The sequence below is a fragment of the Carcharodon carcharias genome, chromosome 3 (genome assembly GCF_017639515.1).
Source record: "Carcharodon carcharias isolate sCarCar2 chromosome 3, sCarCar2.pri, whole genome shotgun sequence".
NCBI classification, from domain to species: domain Eukaryota; kingdom Metazoa; phylum Chordata; class Chondrichthyes; order Lamniformes; family Lamnidae; genus Carcharodon; species Carcharodon carcharias.
In genome coordinates, this window is record NC_054469.1 from 207,351,852 (window position 1) to 207,367,654 (window position 15,803).

Below are 15,803 nucleotides of genomic sequence, written 5' to 3' on the forward strand. Positions count from 1 at the left end.
TTGCTAAATTCTGTTCTTCTAACTGACTTTTTTGTATAATTTTTCTGCTTTACCCCTACTTTCATATGCAACATTGGTTCATCCGTGAGTCCTAAATCTCACCACCCCTTTCTATCCTGTTTGCTTTTCAAAACTTTCTCCCCAACCAAGCTTTTGGTTAGCTCTTCTAATCATTGCTTTGCCGGCTTGTTGTCTATTTTGTAGGTTCCTTTCCATGAAGCTTCGAGATAACTTAAATACAAGATGATGGCAGCAACAATAATGAGAAGTGCAATTGCTACTTTGGGTCAATTATGCTAGCTTTGCTAAAATGTTGTTTTTAAATGATTAACAATCCAGAGTGCAAACTGTACAATGAATTACACAACATGTTGTAATTGTGCCCTTTGTTGTATGATGTGTTCTGAAGTACAAGAATAGAGATCAAAAGCTAAATATTTGTTTTGATATCCCAATAATATAATTTGCCTGGAGTATTGTTATTCTTAGTAGGCACATGGAGACTTTTATGTCCAAAGTCTTTTTTAGGCATGACTGCAGTGGTCATTTTTGTAAGCAAAGTTATCTACTACTAACTGAAACCTATAGCTTTTAACCTCTCTTACTGGGGCAGGTTTACATCAACCATTAACTCCGATTTGCGGTAAAAGTTAATTTGCCAAGTTACAATCCTGCATGAAGAGAAAATGTGTTGCATGGAAGATTCCTGCAGCACTGAATGAATGTTTCACCACAGGAAGTGCTTAAGAGAACAGCCATTGCATTTTAGGAAATAACATTGGTTACATTATTTGAAGACAAGGAAGGCTATAGGGAGAGAGTGTGGCATTGAGATTAGTTTTGGATTGCCCTGGTGAAGAATCAGCACAGACAATAGGCTGAATGGCCTCCTTCAGTGGTATGGACCTCTGGTTCTAAATTGCTTGCAGGAGAGAACAAATGGTGCTCTTCACTTCTCAACTGAGAAGGTGGGAAAATGGTAGGTGTTTTGCTCAAACTTGTCAAGTTTTTTTAAAAAAGCAAGCAAAAGAGAATACAAAGTTTTATGAAGCTAAATAGCAGAATACTTCTTGAACTATAAGCTCTTCACTCTCTTCAAAGGAACATTTTCTACTTATCAATTTCTTTGGTTGAATCAGTTTAAAGAATATGCAGTCTTAAACATTTTTGGGAGCAGGTGTTGGCAGATGTTTATATATGACATATTTTCTACCCAGGGTGTTTAATGTATTTATGTCAGAACTAAACACTAGTCACATGCACGGCAACATTTATCACGCTGATTCCTCGTGACAGTCATTTTTGAGCCTGCAATCTTTGCACCTTGACCAACAGTAATTTATGAAAGAATATATGACACTTATCATAGCTTCAGTTGGCTGTAAAGTGTTTTCAAAGTACTTTTCAATTGTAGCCACTGTTTTAATGTATACAAATGTGCCAGCCAATTTGTACACAGCAAGGTTCTGCAAACAGCAATGTGGTAATAACCAGATATTCTGTTTTAATGATGTTGGTTGGGGGATAAGTACTGTCTAGGACTCCGGGGTGAACTGTCCTGCTATCCTTTGAAATAGTGTTACATTCACCTCTAAAAGGCAGACAGGATCCCTTTATTTTTTCAGATGAGGCATTAAACGACAACTTTTTTTAATGAGTATCCTTTTAAGATGGTAAAACATTCCAAGGTATCCATGCAAGTGTTATTGGACGAAATTTGGCACTGATCCACAAGGATATATTTGGACAGGTGACTAAATGCTTGGTCAAAGTTGGGTTTTAAGGAGTACTTGGTGGAGAGGTTTGGGGAGGGAATTCAAGAGCTTGGTGCCAATGGTAGGGTAAAGGAAGTCAGGAATGCACAGGAGACCAGAATTGGAGAAATGCGGATTTCTTGTGTTGTAGGAGATGATGGAGAGGGGAGGCCAGGGGTCAATTTAAACATGTGGATGAAAATTTTAAGTTTGGAATGGTCAGGGAAGACATGGATGATTGGTCAACAGGACTTGAGAATAGGCACCAACAGAGTTTTTGGTTTAGAGGGTGGAAGATGGGATGCACCTTCAGCAGTGCAGTACTCCCTCAGTACTGCATTGAAGTTTCAGCCTGGATTATGAGCTCAGGCCTCCAGAGTGAGACTTCTGGCTCTGAGGCAAGAGTATTAGCACTGAGCTACAGCTTGTTGCTGTAATGAACTATAAACAGTTGTAATTCCTGTCTAACATTTGAATCCAGGCTGTATTTTAAAGCTGGTCACTAATTAGAAGTTGTATTAATTTGCTGAAGATATGAACATTAAATTTTTCATCAATCTCCTCATCAATTGAAATCCTTTTATTTTGCTTCAATCTTCAGCTGTCCCTTAGCTCCTGATGTACTTTCTAGCCCTTCATGTATGTCCTGCTGCTGCCCCTTTCCTACAGGGGTTTCCATTAATTACACTGCCCTAACTTGATGGATGGGCCATTATTTTTCTCTATCTACTTTGTTCTTCAAATAATGTTACACATCACAAACAATTATTTCCCCTGTCCCAAAAAGGTTGTGGACACTGAGTCAATAAAAACCCAAGACTCAGATCCATTGATTTTGTTATTGATGGATGTAGAACAAAAGGGGCTAAATGGATTTGGGATATAAATTAGCTATGAAATAATTGAATGAATGGCAGAACAAGATCAAGGGGCTGAATGGACTACTCCTTCGCCACACAATCTTAGATTGTAAACTCCCTAGTTTCCAAGTATTCCCTGACCCTGTAATCACATCCATTGCTCATGAGCAGCCCTACTCTCCTAATAACTTCTGATGGCCATGTGCATCAGCCAATTCGCTAGCTGTGTCCCAATGTAACTTGAGGTGTAAGGTACCCAGAATATTGATTGGAGTGTTGCATTTTAATTTCACTTCAACAGCTATGGCACAGTGGGTGGTACTCTTGCCTCTGAGTCAGAAGGTTGTGGGATCAAGTCTCAGTCCATTGGATTTAAGCACACAATCTAAGTGGATTCTTAGTGCAGTACTGAGAGAGTGCTGCCCTCGTGGAGGTGCCATCTTTGTTAAACTGAGGCCCTGCCTGTCCTCTCATGGATATGAAAGGTTCAGTGGCAGTCACTCGAAGAACTGATGTATTCTACCCAGTTTTCTAGCCAATATTAGTTGGGGGACAAAATATTGCTTAAACAGATTATTAGCACATTGCTGTTTGTGGGAGCTTGTGGTTTCCCAGTAACTGCACTTCAGAAGTACTTTAGCTGTAAAGTGGTTAGGAAGGTTCTGAAAGGAGTGACACAAATTCAAGTTTTTTTCTGTAATGGTTAATTATAGAAAATCCAGGAAGTCATGAGGATTATTTGTAGAACGTTGGGACCAAAACAGCTTGAGTGTCTTCCTGATGTCCGCAGGAATAACATCTTCAAAGAACACCATTGCCTGAAGCAGTCTTATTGACACAAGAACTCAAAACCCCCGCAACTGTTTGAAATCCCATAACTGTTACTGGAACACACTACAAACTGAGCCCCACCTACCTGCTTGACTGCAAACATCACCAGCTGCAACCTGGTGACTAACTGAGTGGTGAAGTGCCAGGTTTCAACCTTCCACGGAAAACCTGGACAACCCTCAACCATTTGAGGGTCAGCCAGAGAAGAAGTGGTCACTTGCTCCACGAGTGGAACATGAACAGCTCAAATGTTGATTCTGGCCATCCAAGTCAGACCATCGCTCACATAGAGAAGTCCTGCCCTGAGAGATCTACTCCTGGTGGCATCACAACCATTCATCAGCTGAAACCCCTGATTGCCTCAACATCAAACTATAACTACCAGACCTCCCTGTCACTTGCCATTTCAACACACCACCCTGCTCTCATGCCCATATGTCTGTCCTTGGTCTGATGCAATGTTCCAGTGAATGCAAACTGGAGGAACAACACCTCATCGTCTGATTAGGCACTTTACAGCCTTCTGGACTTACTTCATCCTCACCTTTTTGATCCCTTTTTTTTCTAATAATTTTATTTTTATATATATATTGTTTTATCTCCACCTTTTAGCCTATTTGGATCCCTCCCCCCACCCCACCCCAACTAGGGCCATCTGTCACTTGCTCATCCTGTTTTCTACCCTTAATGTCATCATTAGCACACCCTTTAGCTAATATCACCACCATTAACACCCCTTTAACCTTTTGTTTATGACATCTTTGGTAATCTCTCCTTTGCCTCCAGTTTCATTCAGTCCAACAGTTTATGTTTCACCACATTTCTAATTCTCATTAGTTCGAATGAGTCATACGGACTCGAAACTCTGTCTTCCCCTCCACAGATGCTGTCAGACCTGCTGAATTTTTCCAGCAATATTCGTTTTTGTTCCAGATGACCAGCATCCGCAGTATTTTGCTTTTATCGAACTGTAACTGCTTGCCCAGACATATGAATAATTATTGAAACTCCCAAAAGACATGCTGCCCTACCACCAAGGGCATGCTTTTATTGAGAACTTTTCTCGACTTTTAGTAAAAGCAGAACACCGCCGATGCTGGAAATCTGAAATAAGAACAGAAAATACAGGAAATGCGAGCCTGGCCACAACTGTGGAGATAAAAATAGACCTGAGTTTTTTTTTCCAGCATTTTCTGTTCCACTTTAGCCTTTGCTATCAGGCCTTTTTACTTTTAATGGGTGACTTATATACATTTAGCCAGGTCGTATGTATTCTAATGCTCAGTGAACTCCATAAATGAACGATATTAAAAAAACATATTTTCTCACTTGTGACGGCTGGGTACCCAACCGCATTTAAATATTTCAATACAAGTGGCCAATAAATTCTATTATCGCGGACTAATGCCTTGAACGGTCTTGATCAGCTTACTGGAAGTCCTATCTCCGCCACATGCAGGTCAGCGAACTAAAGTTAATCATACTGGCTATTCATTTCCTAACTATTCTTTAAAGGTGACCTTTGCAACTTGCATATTTAATGCAAACTCGAACTTTATTTTAATCTGGGGTATGTACGCGTATTTTTAAAAATATAAACAACCTGTGGCGATTTAAGTGAATAATCTGATCTAACCACTGCAGTCAGCAAGGGTCTTTTGATATCAGCGTGGATAAATGTCCCGTTGGTTACTCGGACGTGGTACATGTTCTTGTCTGTGAAATACGTCCTGCGCTTTCCGGCATCTTAAATAGCTGCACATGCTTTTTGTCCTCATGACTGTTGAGGTTTGAAACTTTAGGGTGTCACAAGTGTTGGAAGAATTTTTAAAAAAATTGGAGAATTCATTTTAATCGATTATAGCAGGAGGAAAGAATATGTTCAGCGACGAGGAGAATGAGACGCTATGAAGTTCACCATGCAAGGGTTACCCAGCGATGGTGCTAGCCTCCTCCTCTGCTGCTGTGTGAAGGATGTGTCACATGGATCCCCAGGGGATGCCAAGGGCTTGTAATACTGAATGGGAACTGCCGTCAAGGAGCTCCGACCCGATTAACGCCAATGATTCGTCTCCAATCCGATCCCGCCTTCCCCAGGAAGTAAATAACATCTTTCGACTAGCACCGAGAACGGGCAGCTCAAAATATTGACTTTCTGCAAATAAAACGTTACAATCCACCTCGAATTGAAGGAGGCGAGGGAAGGGCGGTACTCACTAGAAGATTGGAAGTGGCATTTTCAACAGTCATTTCAACAAGGGAGGGTTTCGTTGAGCTACCTGGCAAAGAGGAGCGAAGTCTTGGTGTAATTATAGGTGCAGGTACTGTAATTCTGCCCGAGGTGAGCCACTGGCCCCGCCCCCTCTTAACATGCCGGCTTTATAAATGGAGAGGTTAGCGGTTTGTTTGAGCACTCGAAACAGTCACACTTGGGATCTGATCGCGGAAACCAAGCAATATGGGCAGAGATACGAGAGAGTGTGCGGGCAGGTGCAGTCTTTGGTCCCTTGTGCTGCTAGTTCTGGGCGCGTTGCTATGCTGCTCAGCAGAAGGAACCATCAACCGGGTCCCACAGAAGGAAGCCAGTCCTAACCGGACTGGGGAGACATCGACCAGCCCAGCAGAAGTTAACTCGACTAGCCACGTTTACCAGGTCGTCTCCTTTGATTGGCATCATGTGAAAGAACCCTTCGTCATTGCAGTCTGGATCTTAGTGGCCAGTTTAGCTAAAATTGGTGAGCAATTGAGTGTCTTCACTAGATGTTGAGACTTTCTCTTGGGGGTTGCCTTTTGTTACTGCAAACTAATTTGGGACTGTATGTCCCAGAAAAGCATCGTGGGTTTAAACTTCCTTTTGGAGTTGATATTTTAGTTACATAATCCTAGGTATCTGTTTCTGTATATCGTGGAGGTCTATGAAGATCAGTCATTTTAATGGATTTTCTATACCTATAATTTTTTTTTTCTCTCTCTGTAGAAGTTGACCCCTTGCTAGATAAGAGTTTCATGTGTTTGGACTGGTTGCACATCTTGCTGAAATTGTCATCATTGTTGATTGTTGGCAAGGTCAGACTTTTTATCCCTGGGCTTGAGTCTCTACTAATTGTAACCCAAAAATGCCCATATGGATAAGTTTGGTGTCTGGTTTCAATGAGATGAAATAGAGTTTACTGAGAATTCCAGTGCAACAACAGTCCAGGAATATAATGGCCCAAGAATACTTAACAGGTTAATGAACAGGGCACACCATTAGTTAGACTTGCCAAGCCCATTTAATCACCATGATATTTTGCATCATGATAGTTTGCAGTGCAGTTTGCTGGAGATGTGTAATTAAAAATGGTGTACACCCTCTATAGGACATCCTGAAAACTGAGTGAGAAAGGGCAAACAACTGTTTGCCTCCTTTAACCAATCAGGTTGAAGGATTGTGAAATGAACAGTACAAGATGGAACAAGAAAATGTCAGTTAGAATGAACATTGGGTGAATTCAGTCAGGTCCTGGACGAGAAATAAAAGGAGAAAATAGATTAGATTGAGAAAGACAAGTTAAAAAAATTGTCATTTAATTGTAAAATGATCTCCAAAGGTTAAAACCTGAAGGAACGAGACTTCATATTTGTAATATTTTCAGTGTCAGAGGTTGACTGGCAGTAATTAACAGTTATCATGCTGTTTAAAAAGTTACTTCCAGATGAAATAACTTTGTGGTGGGTTTATTTCATATCTACAGTACAAGAACAGGAACTTCGTATTCAATGCATTTGAATGGGAGCCAGACTGAGATGCTGCTTTTGAGAGGCTAACAGTGGAGTGATGCATCTCAGACAGCAACTTCTCAATTTTCTGCACTTAATAATGCATCTTCCCTCAGCTAAAGTTTCTTTGTCATTTGCCTTTAAATAATGGTGAGTGCTGTTAATTTGATGGCACTTTTTGGACCAATGTAGATCAGCTTCAGAAGTGCTGAATAATTTTTCGCTCCTAAATTCTGACAATGAGGCCAATTGTAGGGGTCATCTCTCCATTCTGAGATCAACCAAGTAAACAATGAATGGAGTGAACCATGACCCTTTCTGGTCTGCAGAAATTAACTAATCACTTTTACTACCTGAGCTTTGGAGAGAGCTGCCCAACAGTAATTTCATCCTAGTGGCTTGTATTTTAAAATCGGAGCATTTTTATTTTTTTTTTACTTTTTGAATTACTTGGTTTTTCAAATTGTCCTTTTTTAATATCCAATAACTGGTGACTTGCTGTTGCATTCAGCACTGATAGACTGAGTGAAGGGGTCAATATATGCTTTGCAAAGGTCCTATTTTGTTGAGATGGAGCAGTGCTTGATGTGGCACTTAATGTAGTATTACAGAAGAGCAATGATGAAGTCTTTGACATTTCTATTTGTGCTCTCTTTTTGAAAGCTGGGCTTTGATTCCATGGCCACTTGCTGCCATCTGGTTGTCCTTCATCCACTAGTCTAGACAGTGAGTGTCAGCAGGCTCTTTTCTCCCATTGGAGATCAGCAGAAAGAAGAGGGTATTGTAGCCATGATTCAATACTGGCCATACTTAACAATTCTTGCCACTAAATTTTGTGTCACAATCAAAATTCAGAGCAATGACCTGACCAAACCCCCTAAGCTGGAGGGAAAGAAATTGAGATTGGTGTTATGTGACTTAACCACTGGTTAATTTGTTTCACCCATTGCAGACTTGGAACTTTTATCAGTTATACTGCAGGAACATGCATAGTGCCCTCCTTTTGCTTAGGGACAATTTTTATAAAAGAAACATACGTGCGGATGTGGTGGGGAGAAGTTTTCCCAAAATTAGTTTTCAGGGAGAGTGATAGTTTAGTGAATAATGAAGCAGTATTCACTAAAGCTATGAAAGCTGTGAACTAAGTTTCCAAGAAATTTCCTCTTTCCCTGAAGACTTTCTGGGGTTTGTTCCACCAGTGCTGATATCCCTCTGTCCACCTGCCAAGCCTGTGGTCTTCATCTTGAGGCCAGATGTTGGATAGACTGTGTCATGCTCACATATGCGCACTGCCAGGAAGAACCATTTGAAGAGGAATTGGGGAAAGAACTGTAATTTTTTTTCTTAATGGCCCTTAAAAGTGGGGCTGAAGCTAATTTGTGGAATTAATGCTGCCACCTTGGCTAATATCAGCTAGCTCAACATGGAACTTGATCACTGTGGGTGTACCTACACCACGTGGACTGCAGCTGTTCAAGAATGCAGCTCATGACTGCCTTCTCAAGGGCAACTAGGAATGGACTATAAATGCTGGCTGAGCCAATGATGTCCACATCTCATGAATGAATTTAAAAAAAAGTCCTTGTGAAGGGCCGTCCAGTTACATACTGACTGCTCATTGAGCTGCTTAGTAGAGTCTTTGGGTAATTTCTTCCACATTTGGGTGCCCACTGCCTTCCAAATTTACATGTTTTCTATTCCTTCACTTTTGTACCATGGAAAAAATTCCTGGAGCTGTAGAAAAAGGGAACATTGCATTTAAGTTGTCAGTCTTTTCACTCAATTAAATAAGTGAAAGGAACCTTACTGATCCAAAATGTTTTGTTTATATGAACTTTGGAAGAAAGTTAAGGCACATGCCAACAAGTAACATCTTGTGTTGATACTTAAGTAGACATTGTATTTTCTTTCAGACAAGATTGTTTGATAATTTGGAAAAACTCAGCAGGTCCGACTGCATCCGCGGAGGGGAAGACAGTTAACGTTTCAAGTCTGTATGACTGTTCCTCAGAACATGGGTGATGAGTTCTGATGAAGAGTCATACGGACTCAAAACGTTAACTGTCTCTTCCTCTCCACAGAGCATCAGACCTGCTGAGTTTTTCCAGCTATTTTTGTTTTTATTTCAGATTTCCAGCATTAGCAGCATTTTGCTTTTACCTTTTTGTTTGTTTATTTTATGACCAACATGTGGATGTCTTATGCAATGTGATTGGCAGAAGGCATTGTGGTTGAACAGAATTACAAACTAAGGTCAGAGATGGTAAACAAATACATGACTCAATGCAATTTTTATTGGGTGCCATAATTTGCAATCTCCACCCTGGAAAGCACCAACTTTTGTACAGCACTGTTTTGTGGATGTTCATTGCTTCCTGATATGTTTTACGCGAAGTCAATCTAGAGTCCAAGTGTTGAGTCGGTGCTGGCAAGTGTTTTGACTGTGGAGTTTTGTTGACATTATGAGTTTTGTTCTAATCATGGAGGCAAACAACCTAGCCAGTTGTCACCCACCTTCAAACCAATGTTAGCCGTGTCTCTGTGGTAGCAATATTGCCTCTGAGTGAGAAGCATGGGTTCATTTCCACGCCAGAGACTTGATCACATAATCTAATCTGACACAGTGCTGCACTGTTGAAGGCACAATCTTTTGGCTGAAATGTTAACCTGAAGTCCCATCAGTCCCCTGGTGGGATGTAACTGATCCCATGGCATAATTTGAAGAGCAAGGCATTTCTCCTGTTCTCCAAGCCAATGTTTATCTCTCACTAAAACCAATTGTTTGGTCTTTATCTCATTCCTGTTTGTAGGGACTTACTGACTAACTTGTGTTTCTACAGTGACTACAGTTCAAAGTTTTGAATTGGAAGTAAGATACTTTGGGATGTCCTGTAACCATGAAAGGCACTAAAAAGATGCAAGAAAAAGAAAGAAACAAAAACTTGCATCATAGTTTGCCTTTCATAGAATCATAGAATGGTTACGGTACAGGAAGCCATTTGGCCCATCAAGTCTGTGCTGGCTCTCAAGTGCAGTTCAGCTCGTTGCACTCCTGCCATCTTTCCATAGCCTGGAAAATTTATTTCCCTTCAGGTGATTATAGAATTCCTTTTTTTAAAGCTGTGATTAAATCCACCTCTACTGATCTTTCAGGTAGTGTATTCCAGATTGCAAACTCAGGACATCCTAAAGTACTTTACAATCCATGAAGTACTTCTGAAATGTAACTTAGTTGCTCCTTCCTTTCTGCTTTCTTATTCGGAGCAGTAACTCAAGCTCCATCTAGCTGACATTGCTTAGAGTAATTGCATTTTGAATGCTTTATTTACACAGCAATGAAGTAGAAATGTACACAATAGTAATACTTAAATGCAGTGATTTTTTTCAACCAGGGTTCCCCAGAACCCAAGAGTTCAGTAGGCATCTCTAAAGGGGTTCCTTGCAATTTTCAGATCTTTTGAAAACTGTACCACATTTTTCAAGAAATATTGTTCTTGTCTATACTGTGGCCAGGATTTTCCAGTTGGCGAGCAGGGGCAGGGCCCACACGCCAACGCGTAAAATGACGTGGGATGATGTCGGGCGGAACTCCTGATGCCACCCCGCCTCTTTTCTAATTTCAGGTTGGCGGGGGCTCAGCCGAATCAGCTGTGTACCTGTTGACCTGCTTATGCCTATTGAGGCCATTGACAAAGTAATTAGTGGACCTGCCCGTTCAACCTTAAGGTTGGCGAGCATTGGAAAAAGCATGAAACCTCATCCATGAGCAGGATGAGGTTTCAGGTAGGTTTTTAAAAATTTGATAAAAGTGTATTTAAAAGTGATGGGCATGTCCCAACTCATGTGATAGTGTCACATGAGGGGACATGCCAGGGAAATTTTTTCTTCTGTTTTTAAGACTTTTTTTATTGTGGCAGCATTTAGCCTCAAGGGGATGAGTGCTCTCTTTTGCGCGCAGGCATGAAAGACCGCACTCTCGGCTCAGGGAATCCCCCGCCTGCCCGCCCGCACAGGAAGTCTTGTGGATGTCATGCTGAGCAGGCCTTAATTGGCCCCCCCACGTAAAATGGCAGTGCATAAAATTGGGGACGCCAAACGGAGGTGCACCTGCTCTTGAACTGCCCCCCGCCCCGCCCCCCCCCAACCGGGGTGGGGGGGGGGTGGTGAATTCTGCCTTATATATAAGGGGTTGGGGTTCTACAGAATTTCACGCTATATTATTGGGGATTCTTAACCAGAGAGGTTGAAAACCACTGACTTAGTGACTTGCTAATGATCAGCTTGATATTTAGATATGTGCGATTGTAAACTCCTTGGTATTCAATATTATAATTGTCTCATTGAGTTTGTTTTGTTAAATATATAATCTTGTATATTGGGAAACAATTGATGGGAGCATGATAAAATGGATTGCTCATTGGTCAATGATTAATGTACCTGAGTATTGATTTAAATGTGAATGCAAGGCAAATAACTAATTCATGCTTTTTTTAAAACTCTAAATGATTCACTTGGTTTCCTCAGCACCCTCTTATACCAAATCTAAATCTGATATATCAACAGTTTATTCCCTGTACAAAGATCTTACTTTATCTTATCAACAGACAAAATCTATGGCAGAATGTGGAACCAGATAAGAAATTTAAAAGAATGGAGAGTTCTTGAGTTCTTGTTGGGGAAGGAGGGATCAGGAATTGAAGGGCATTTTGTAGGGCCTAATCCTTGTTGATTCTAATTGACGCTAATGACCTGGATATTGGAACCAAATGTAAACTTGTCAAGTTTGCTGCTGAGAGCAAAATTGCTTTCATGTAATTGGACCTGTGGCAGCACAGATGGACAGGTCCCTTTTCATTGACTGCAATTTAATGGGTAAAGTGGTTATGATTGTCTGTCTGAGTCCCAGCATTAGGAAGATCCAGTATTTAATATTCATTTTGAAAAGGTGAAGGCCATGTAGGGTTTCGTGCCGTGCCTTTCACATCATGGGCTACAGCAAGCTGGGGAGATTCACCTGTGAGAAACCAAGAGCAGAGTGGTAGGCTACAGAACTTTTAGAATAAAGTTTTTAGCTGCTGTGCTACATTTTTCAGCAGGTTCAATTCTGGTCCCCTAACCAGAAAAATACATGGGCATTAAAGATGCCACTGAGAAGAGCAGCAGGACTAATTGCATCATACAAATTTCAACAAGAAGGAAAGCTCTAGAATATTCAGTATTGGAGCAGGCCATTCATGTGGCCTCCCCAATTGTATCTGGTATCTTTGCAACCTGGCTTGTGTCTCTATTTAAGTTTCAATGTCTCTGCATCTCTTGGTTCATTGTTGTCATTATTACTATTATTTTAGTGTGCCATGAGTTCACACAGCACTGAGGGATGGCTAAAATCAGAACCGCACTTGAATATACTGTTTCTCAGCATATATTTGAAAGGGTAAATACCCCATTAAAAATGAATTTCAGTAATTGGAGCACACAATACTCTTCCTCTACCGTGTTATCAAATTGCAGTGGCATATAAGGACAAAGTTCAGGTGTGACATTGATGAAATGTGAGGAAAGACAGGTGAAGATAGAGATCTGAATTTTAGAAAGGAAGTATCTAAGAAAGTGTTAACTGAAGTTAAATTCTGAGGACTGGTTGCATAGATTAGGCTTATATACTCTGATGTATGGAAGATTAAGTGGTGATTTAATTAGATCTTTAAGATGCTTAAAGGAGCTGATGGGGCAGACAACAAAACTACTTTCTCTCTGGGGTATGAACTTAAACTCGTAGCTAGGCCCTTTGGGGGTGATCTTTCAGGATGCACTTCACACAAATGGTAATAGAAATCTGGAGCACACATCTTCAAAAAGCTAGTGAAGCTAGGTCAGTTGAAAGTTTTAAAAATGAGATTGATAGATATTTGATAGGCAAGGGTTATGGAACAAAGGTGGGTTGATGGTGATAAAATCATTGCTTTAATTAAAATGGTCGAGCATGTTCAATTGAATGACCTACTCCTGTTCTGAGATTCTGAGGAAAAGTTCCTGAGGGCAATAACTATGCTAAGCGGTATTGGAGATGCATGTCACCAAATAATTGGGTCAATAGAGACAAAAGATTGATGTTCATACAGCAGCTCGATGCCATACTGAGAGACTTGGGGCACATCGGGAACAGTGCAGAGACACACACTTTTCTCCCACCTTGGCCTTTCTGAAAATGTGTTTCAAAAAAAAAAACACAAGTCCTGTTTTCCAGCAACAAATTATTTATCATCAGTCCCTAGAAACGAAGATGAGGTCCTCCAGTCTTCAGGATTTAATATGGTGGTTTTAGCAGAATAAAATGTCCAAAGGTGTTTTGCAGGAGCTTTATAAAACAAAATATTACGCTCATCCATGTAAGGAGATAGTGGTTCAGAAAGGTAGGTTCTAAGGAGTGTCGTTCAAGTGAGAAAAGTGAGGTATAGAGAGGGAATTCCAGAGCTTGGGGCCTAGGCAACTGAAAACACCACCACCAATGGTGGAGCAATGAAAATCGGGATACTCGAGGCCTCAACTAGAGTGAGCACAGCTATCTGGAAAGTTTAGGGGGTGGTGGAGATTATTAGAGATGTGGAGGGGCAAGGCCTTGAAAACAAGGATGAGAATTTTTGAAATTTAAGATGGTGCCTGACCGGGAGCCAATGTAGGTCAGTGAACGCTGGGTGATGGGGAATCAGGACTTCGTACAAGTCAGGGCAGAAGAAGCAGAATTTTGGATGACCCCAGATTTATAGAGGGTGAAATGTGAGAGATCAGCCTAGGGCATGTTTGAATTGTCAGGTCTAGGAGTTAACAACAGCATTAAAGAAGATTTCAGCAATATATGAGCTGAGGCAGGGTTGAAGTCCAGCATTGTTATGGTGGTGAAATTAGGTGGTCTTCACTATGTCAATATGTGGTCAGAGGCTAATTTTGGGGTCAAATATAACATCAAGCTTGAAAATAGCCTGGCCTGATCTCAGACATTGCCAGGGAGCGGAGTGAAGTCTGGAGTTTGGAGCATTTACCAATAACAATGGGTTCAGTTTTCCCAATATTTAATTGGAGCAACTTTATATTCGTCCAATACTGGATGTCACATAAACAGTCTGATCATTTAGCAATAGTGGAGGAGTTGAGAGAGGTGGTGATGAGGTAGAATGGAGTATCATCAGCATACATCTCAGGTAATGTTGCTGAAGCATGTCAGTGAGAATTAGGAGGGAGCCAAGGATAGATCCCTCTGGGATCAGAGGTAAAGATACAGGTGTAAGAAGAAATCCCATGGCAGATGATGCTCTGGATATGATTAGATTGTTAATGGAACTGGGCAAGAGCAGTCTACCTGGCTGACAACAGTGGAGAGGTGTTGGAGGAGGATGTCATGGTCAATCTTGTCAAAGATTGCAGATAGGATGAGACTGGATAGTTTATCTTTATCACAGTCCCAAAGGATGTCATTTGTGACTGAGGAGCTGTTTCGGAACTTTGGCATGGGTGGAATCCTGACTGGAGGAATTCAAATGTGGAGTTCCAAGAAAGATGGGCATGACCTTGTGAGGTGACAACAAGCTAAAGGACTTTGAAGAGGAAAGGGAGGTTGGAGATAGGGCAGTAGTTTGCAAGGATGGTGGGGACAAAATTTTTTTTTCAGGAGATGGGTAATGACTAGGTTTAAAGAGGGGGATACAACTGTTAACAATATCAGCTAACATAGGGATCAGGAGGAGAAGCTGGGTGGTCAGCAGTTTAGTGGGAATAAGGTCAAGGAAGTAGGAGGTGGGTCTCATGGACCGTATGAGTTCAGCGAGGGCAATGAGAGGAGATGGGAAAAAATAGAGAAAGATGCAAGTCTAGGGCTATGGTAGAGGTGGGGAAAGTTGTGGCCTCATGGGCTAGTCTGAGAGGGACATGGTAGAGGCAGCTAGTGGTGTGGTCTTGACCATTTTTACAAAGGATTTTACTTTATACTTAGTGTTGGAGGTGAGACTGCAGGACGCAGGGAGAGGGGTTTAAGGAGTTGGTTTGCAGTAGAGAAAAGAAGCTGAGGGTTATCTTTGCATTCTAGGAAGTTATTTTATGCATATCCTTTCAAGTTTGCATTTCTTAAAGGACTGGAAATAGAAGTCACACCACGAAGAACAGCCAGGGTGATAGTAATGGTTTTATTGGGGACTAGGGCACCAAAATTGAAGGTAAGGGTGCAGTAGTCGAACAAATTGGTAGCTGCAGGAATATTGTGGCAAGTGGAGGACCAAAGGCTAGATAGATGGGATTTTGAACATACCATTGTAAATTAATTGGGGGAGTTTTCCTTTCACCCAGGGGCAGATATTGAAGAAGGTATTGTAGTGGAAGGGAGATGTAGGTGGTGAGTGACATAAGACCATCTCTGGTCACTTCCTCATCAGTGGTTGGTATGATGGAATTAGCAAGACCATGTAAGATCGTAAGGTCAGTGGGGTTGGCTGCCAATAAGGGTTGGTAGTTAACATGGAGGGAGAGACTTAGGGAGGATAAGAGAATGGTGAACACAGGAGCAAGTGCATGGTGAGTTGAGGTTGAAGGTGAGATCGTCGAGGATGAG

General features: G+C 41.3%; 2 protein-coding genes across 2 annotated transcripts in view; both read left to right on the forward strand.

Annotated features, from left to right (window-relative positions):
* LOC121276326 (sodium/hydrogen exchanger 3-like) overlaps positions 1 to 227 on the forward strand; it is a 33,553-nt gene extending 33,326 nt beyond the window's left edge. Inside the window, exon 3 of the mRNA XM_041184599.1 lies at positions 205 to 227. Coding sequence (XP_041040533.1) covers positions 205 to 218 — 14 coding nt within the window. The 3' untranslated portion in view covers positions 219 to 227. The remainder of the gene's footprint in view (positions 1 to 204) is intronic.
* Positions 228 to 5,903: 5,676 nt separating this feature from the next.
* Positions 5,904 to 15,803, forward strand: part of LOC121276325 (sodium/hydrogen exchanger 3-like) — an 80,826-nt gene continuing 70,926 nt past the window's right edge. The window contains exon 1 of the mRNA XM_041184598.1: positions 5,904 to 6,180. Coding sequence (XP_041040532.1) covers positions 5,904 to 6,180 — 277 coding nt within the window. The remainder of the gene's footprint in view (positions 6,181 to 15,803) is intronic.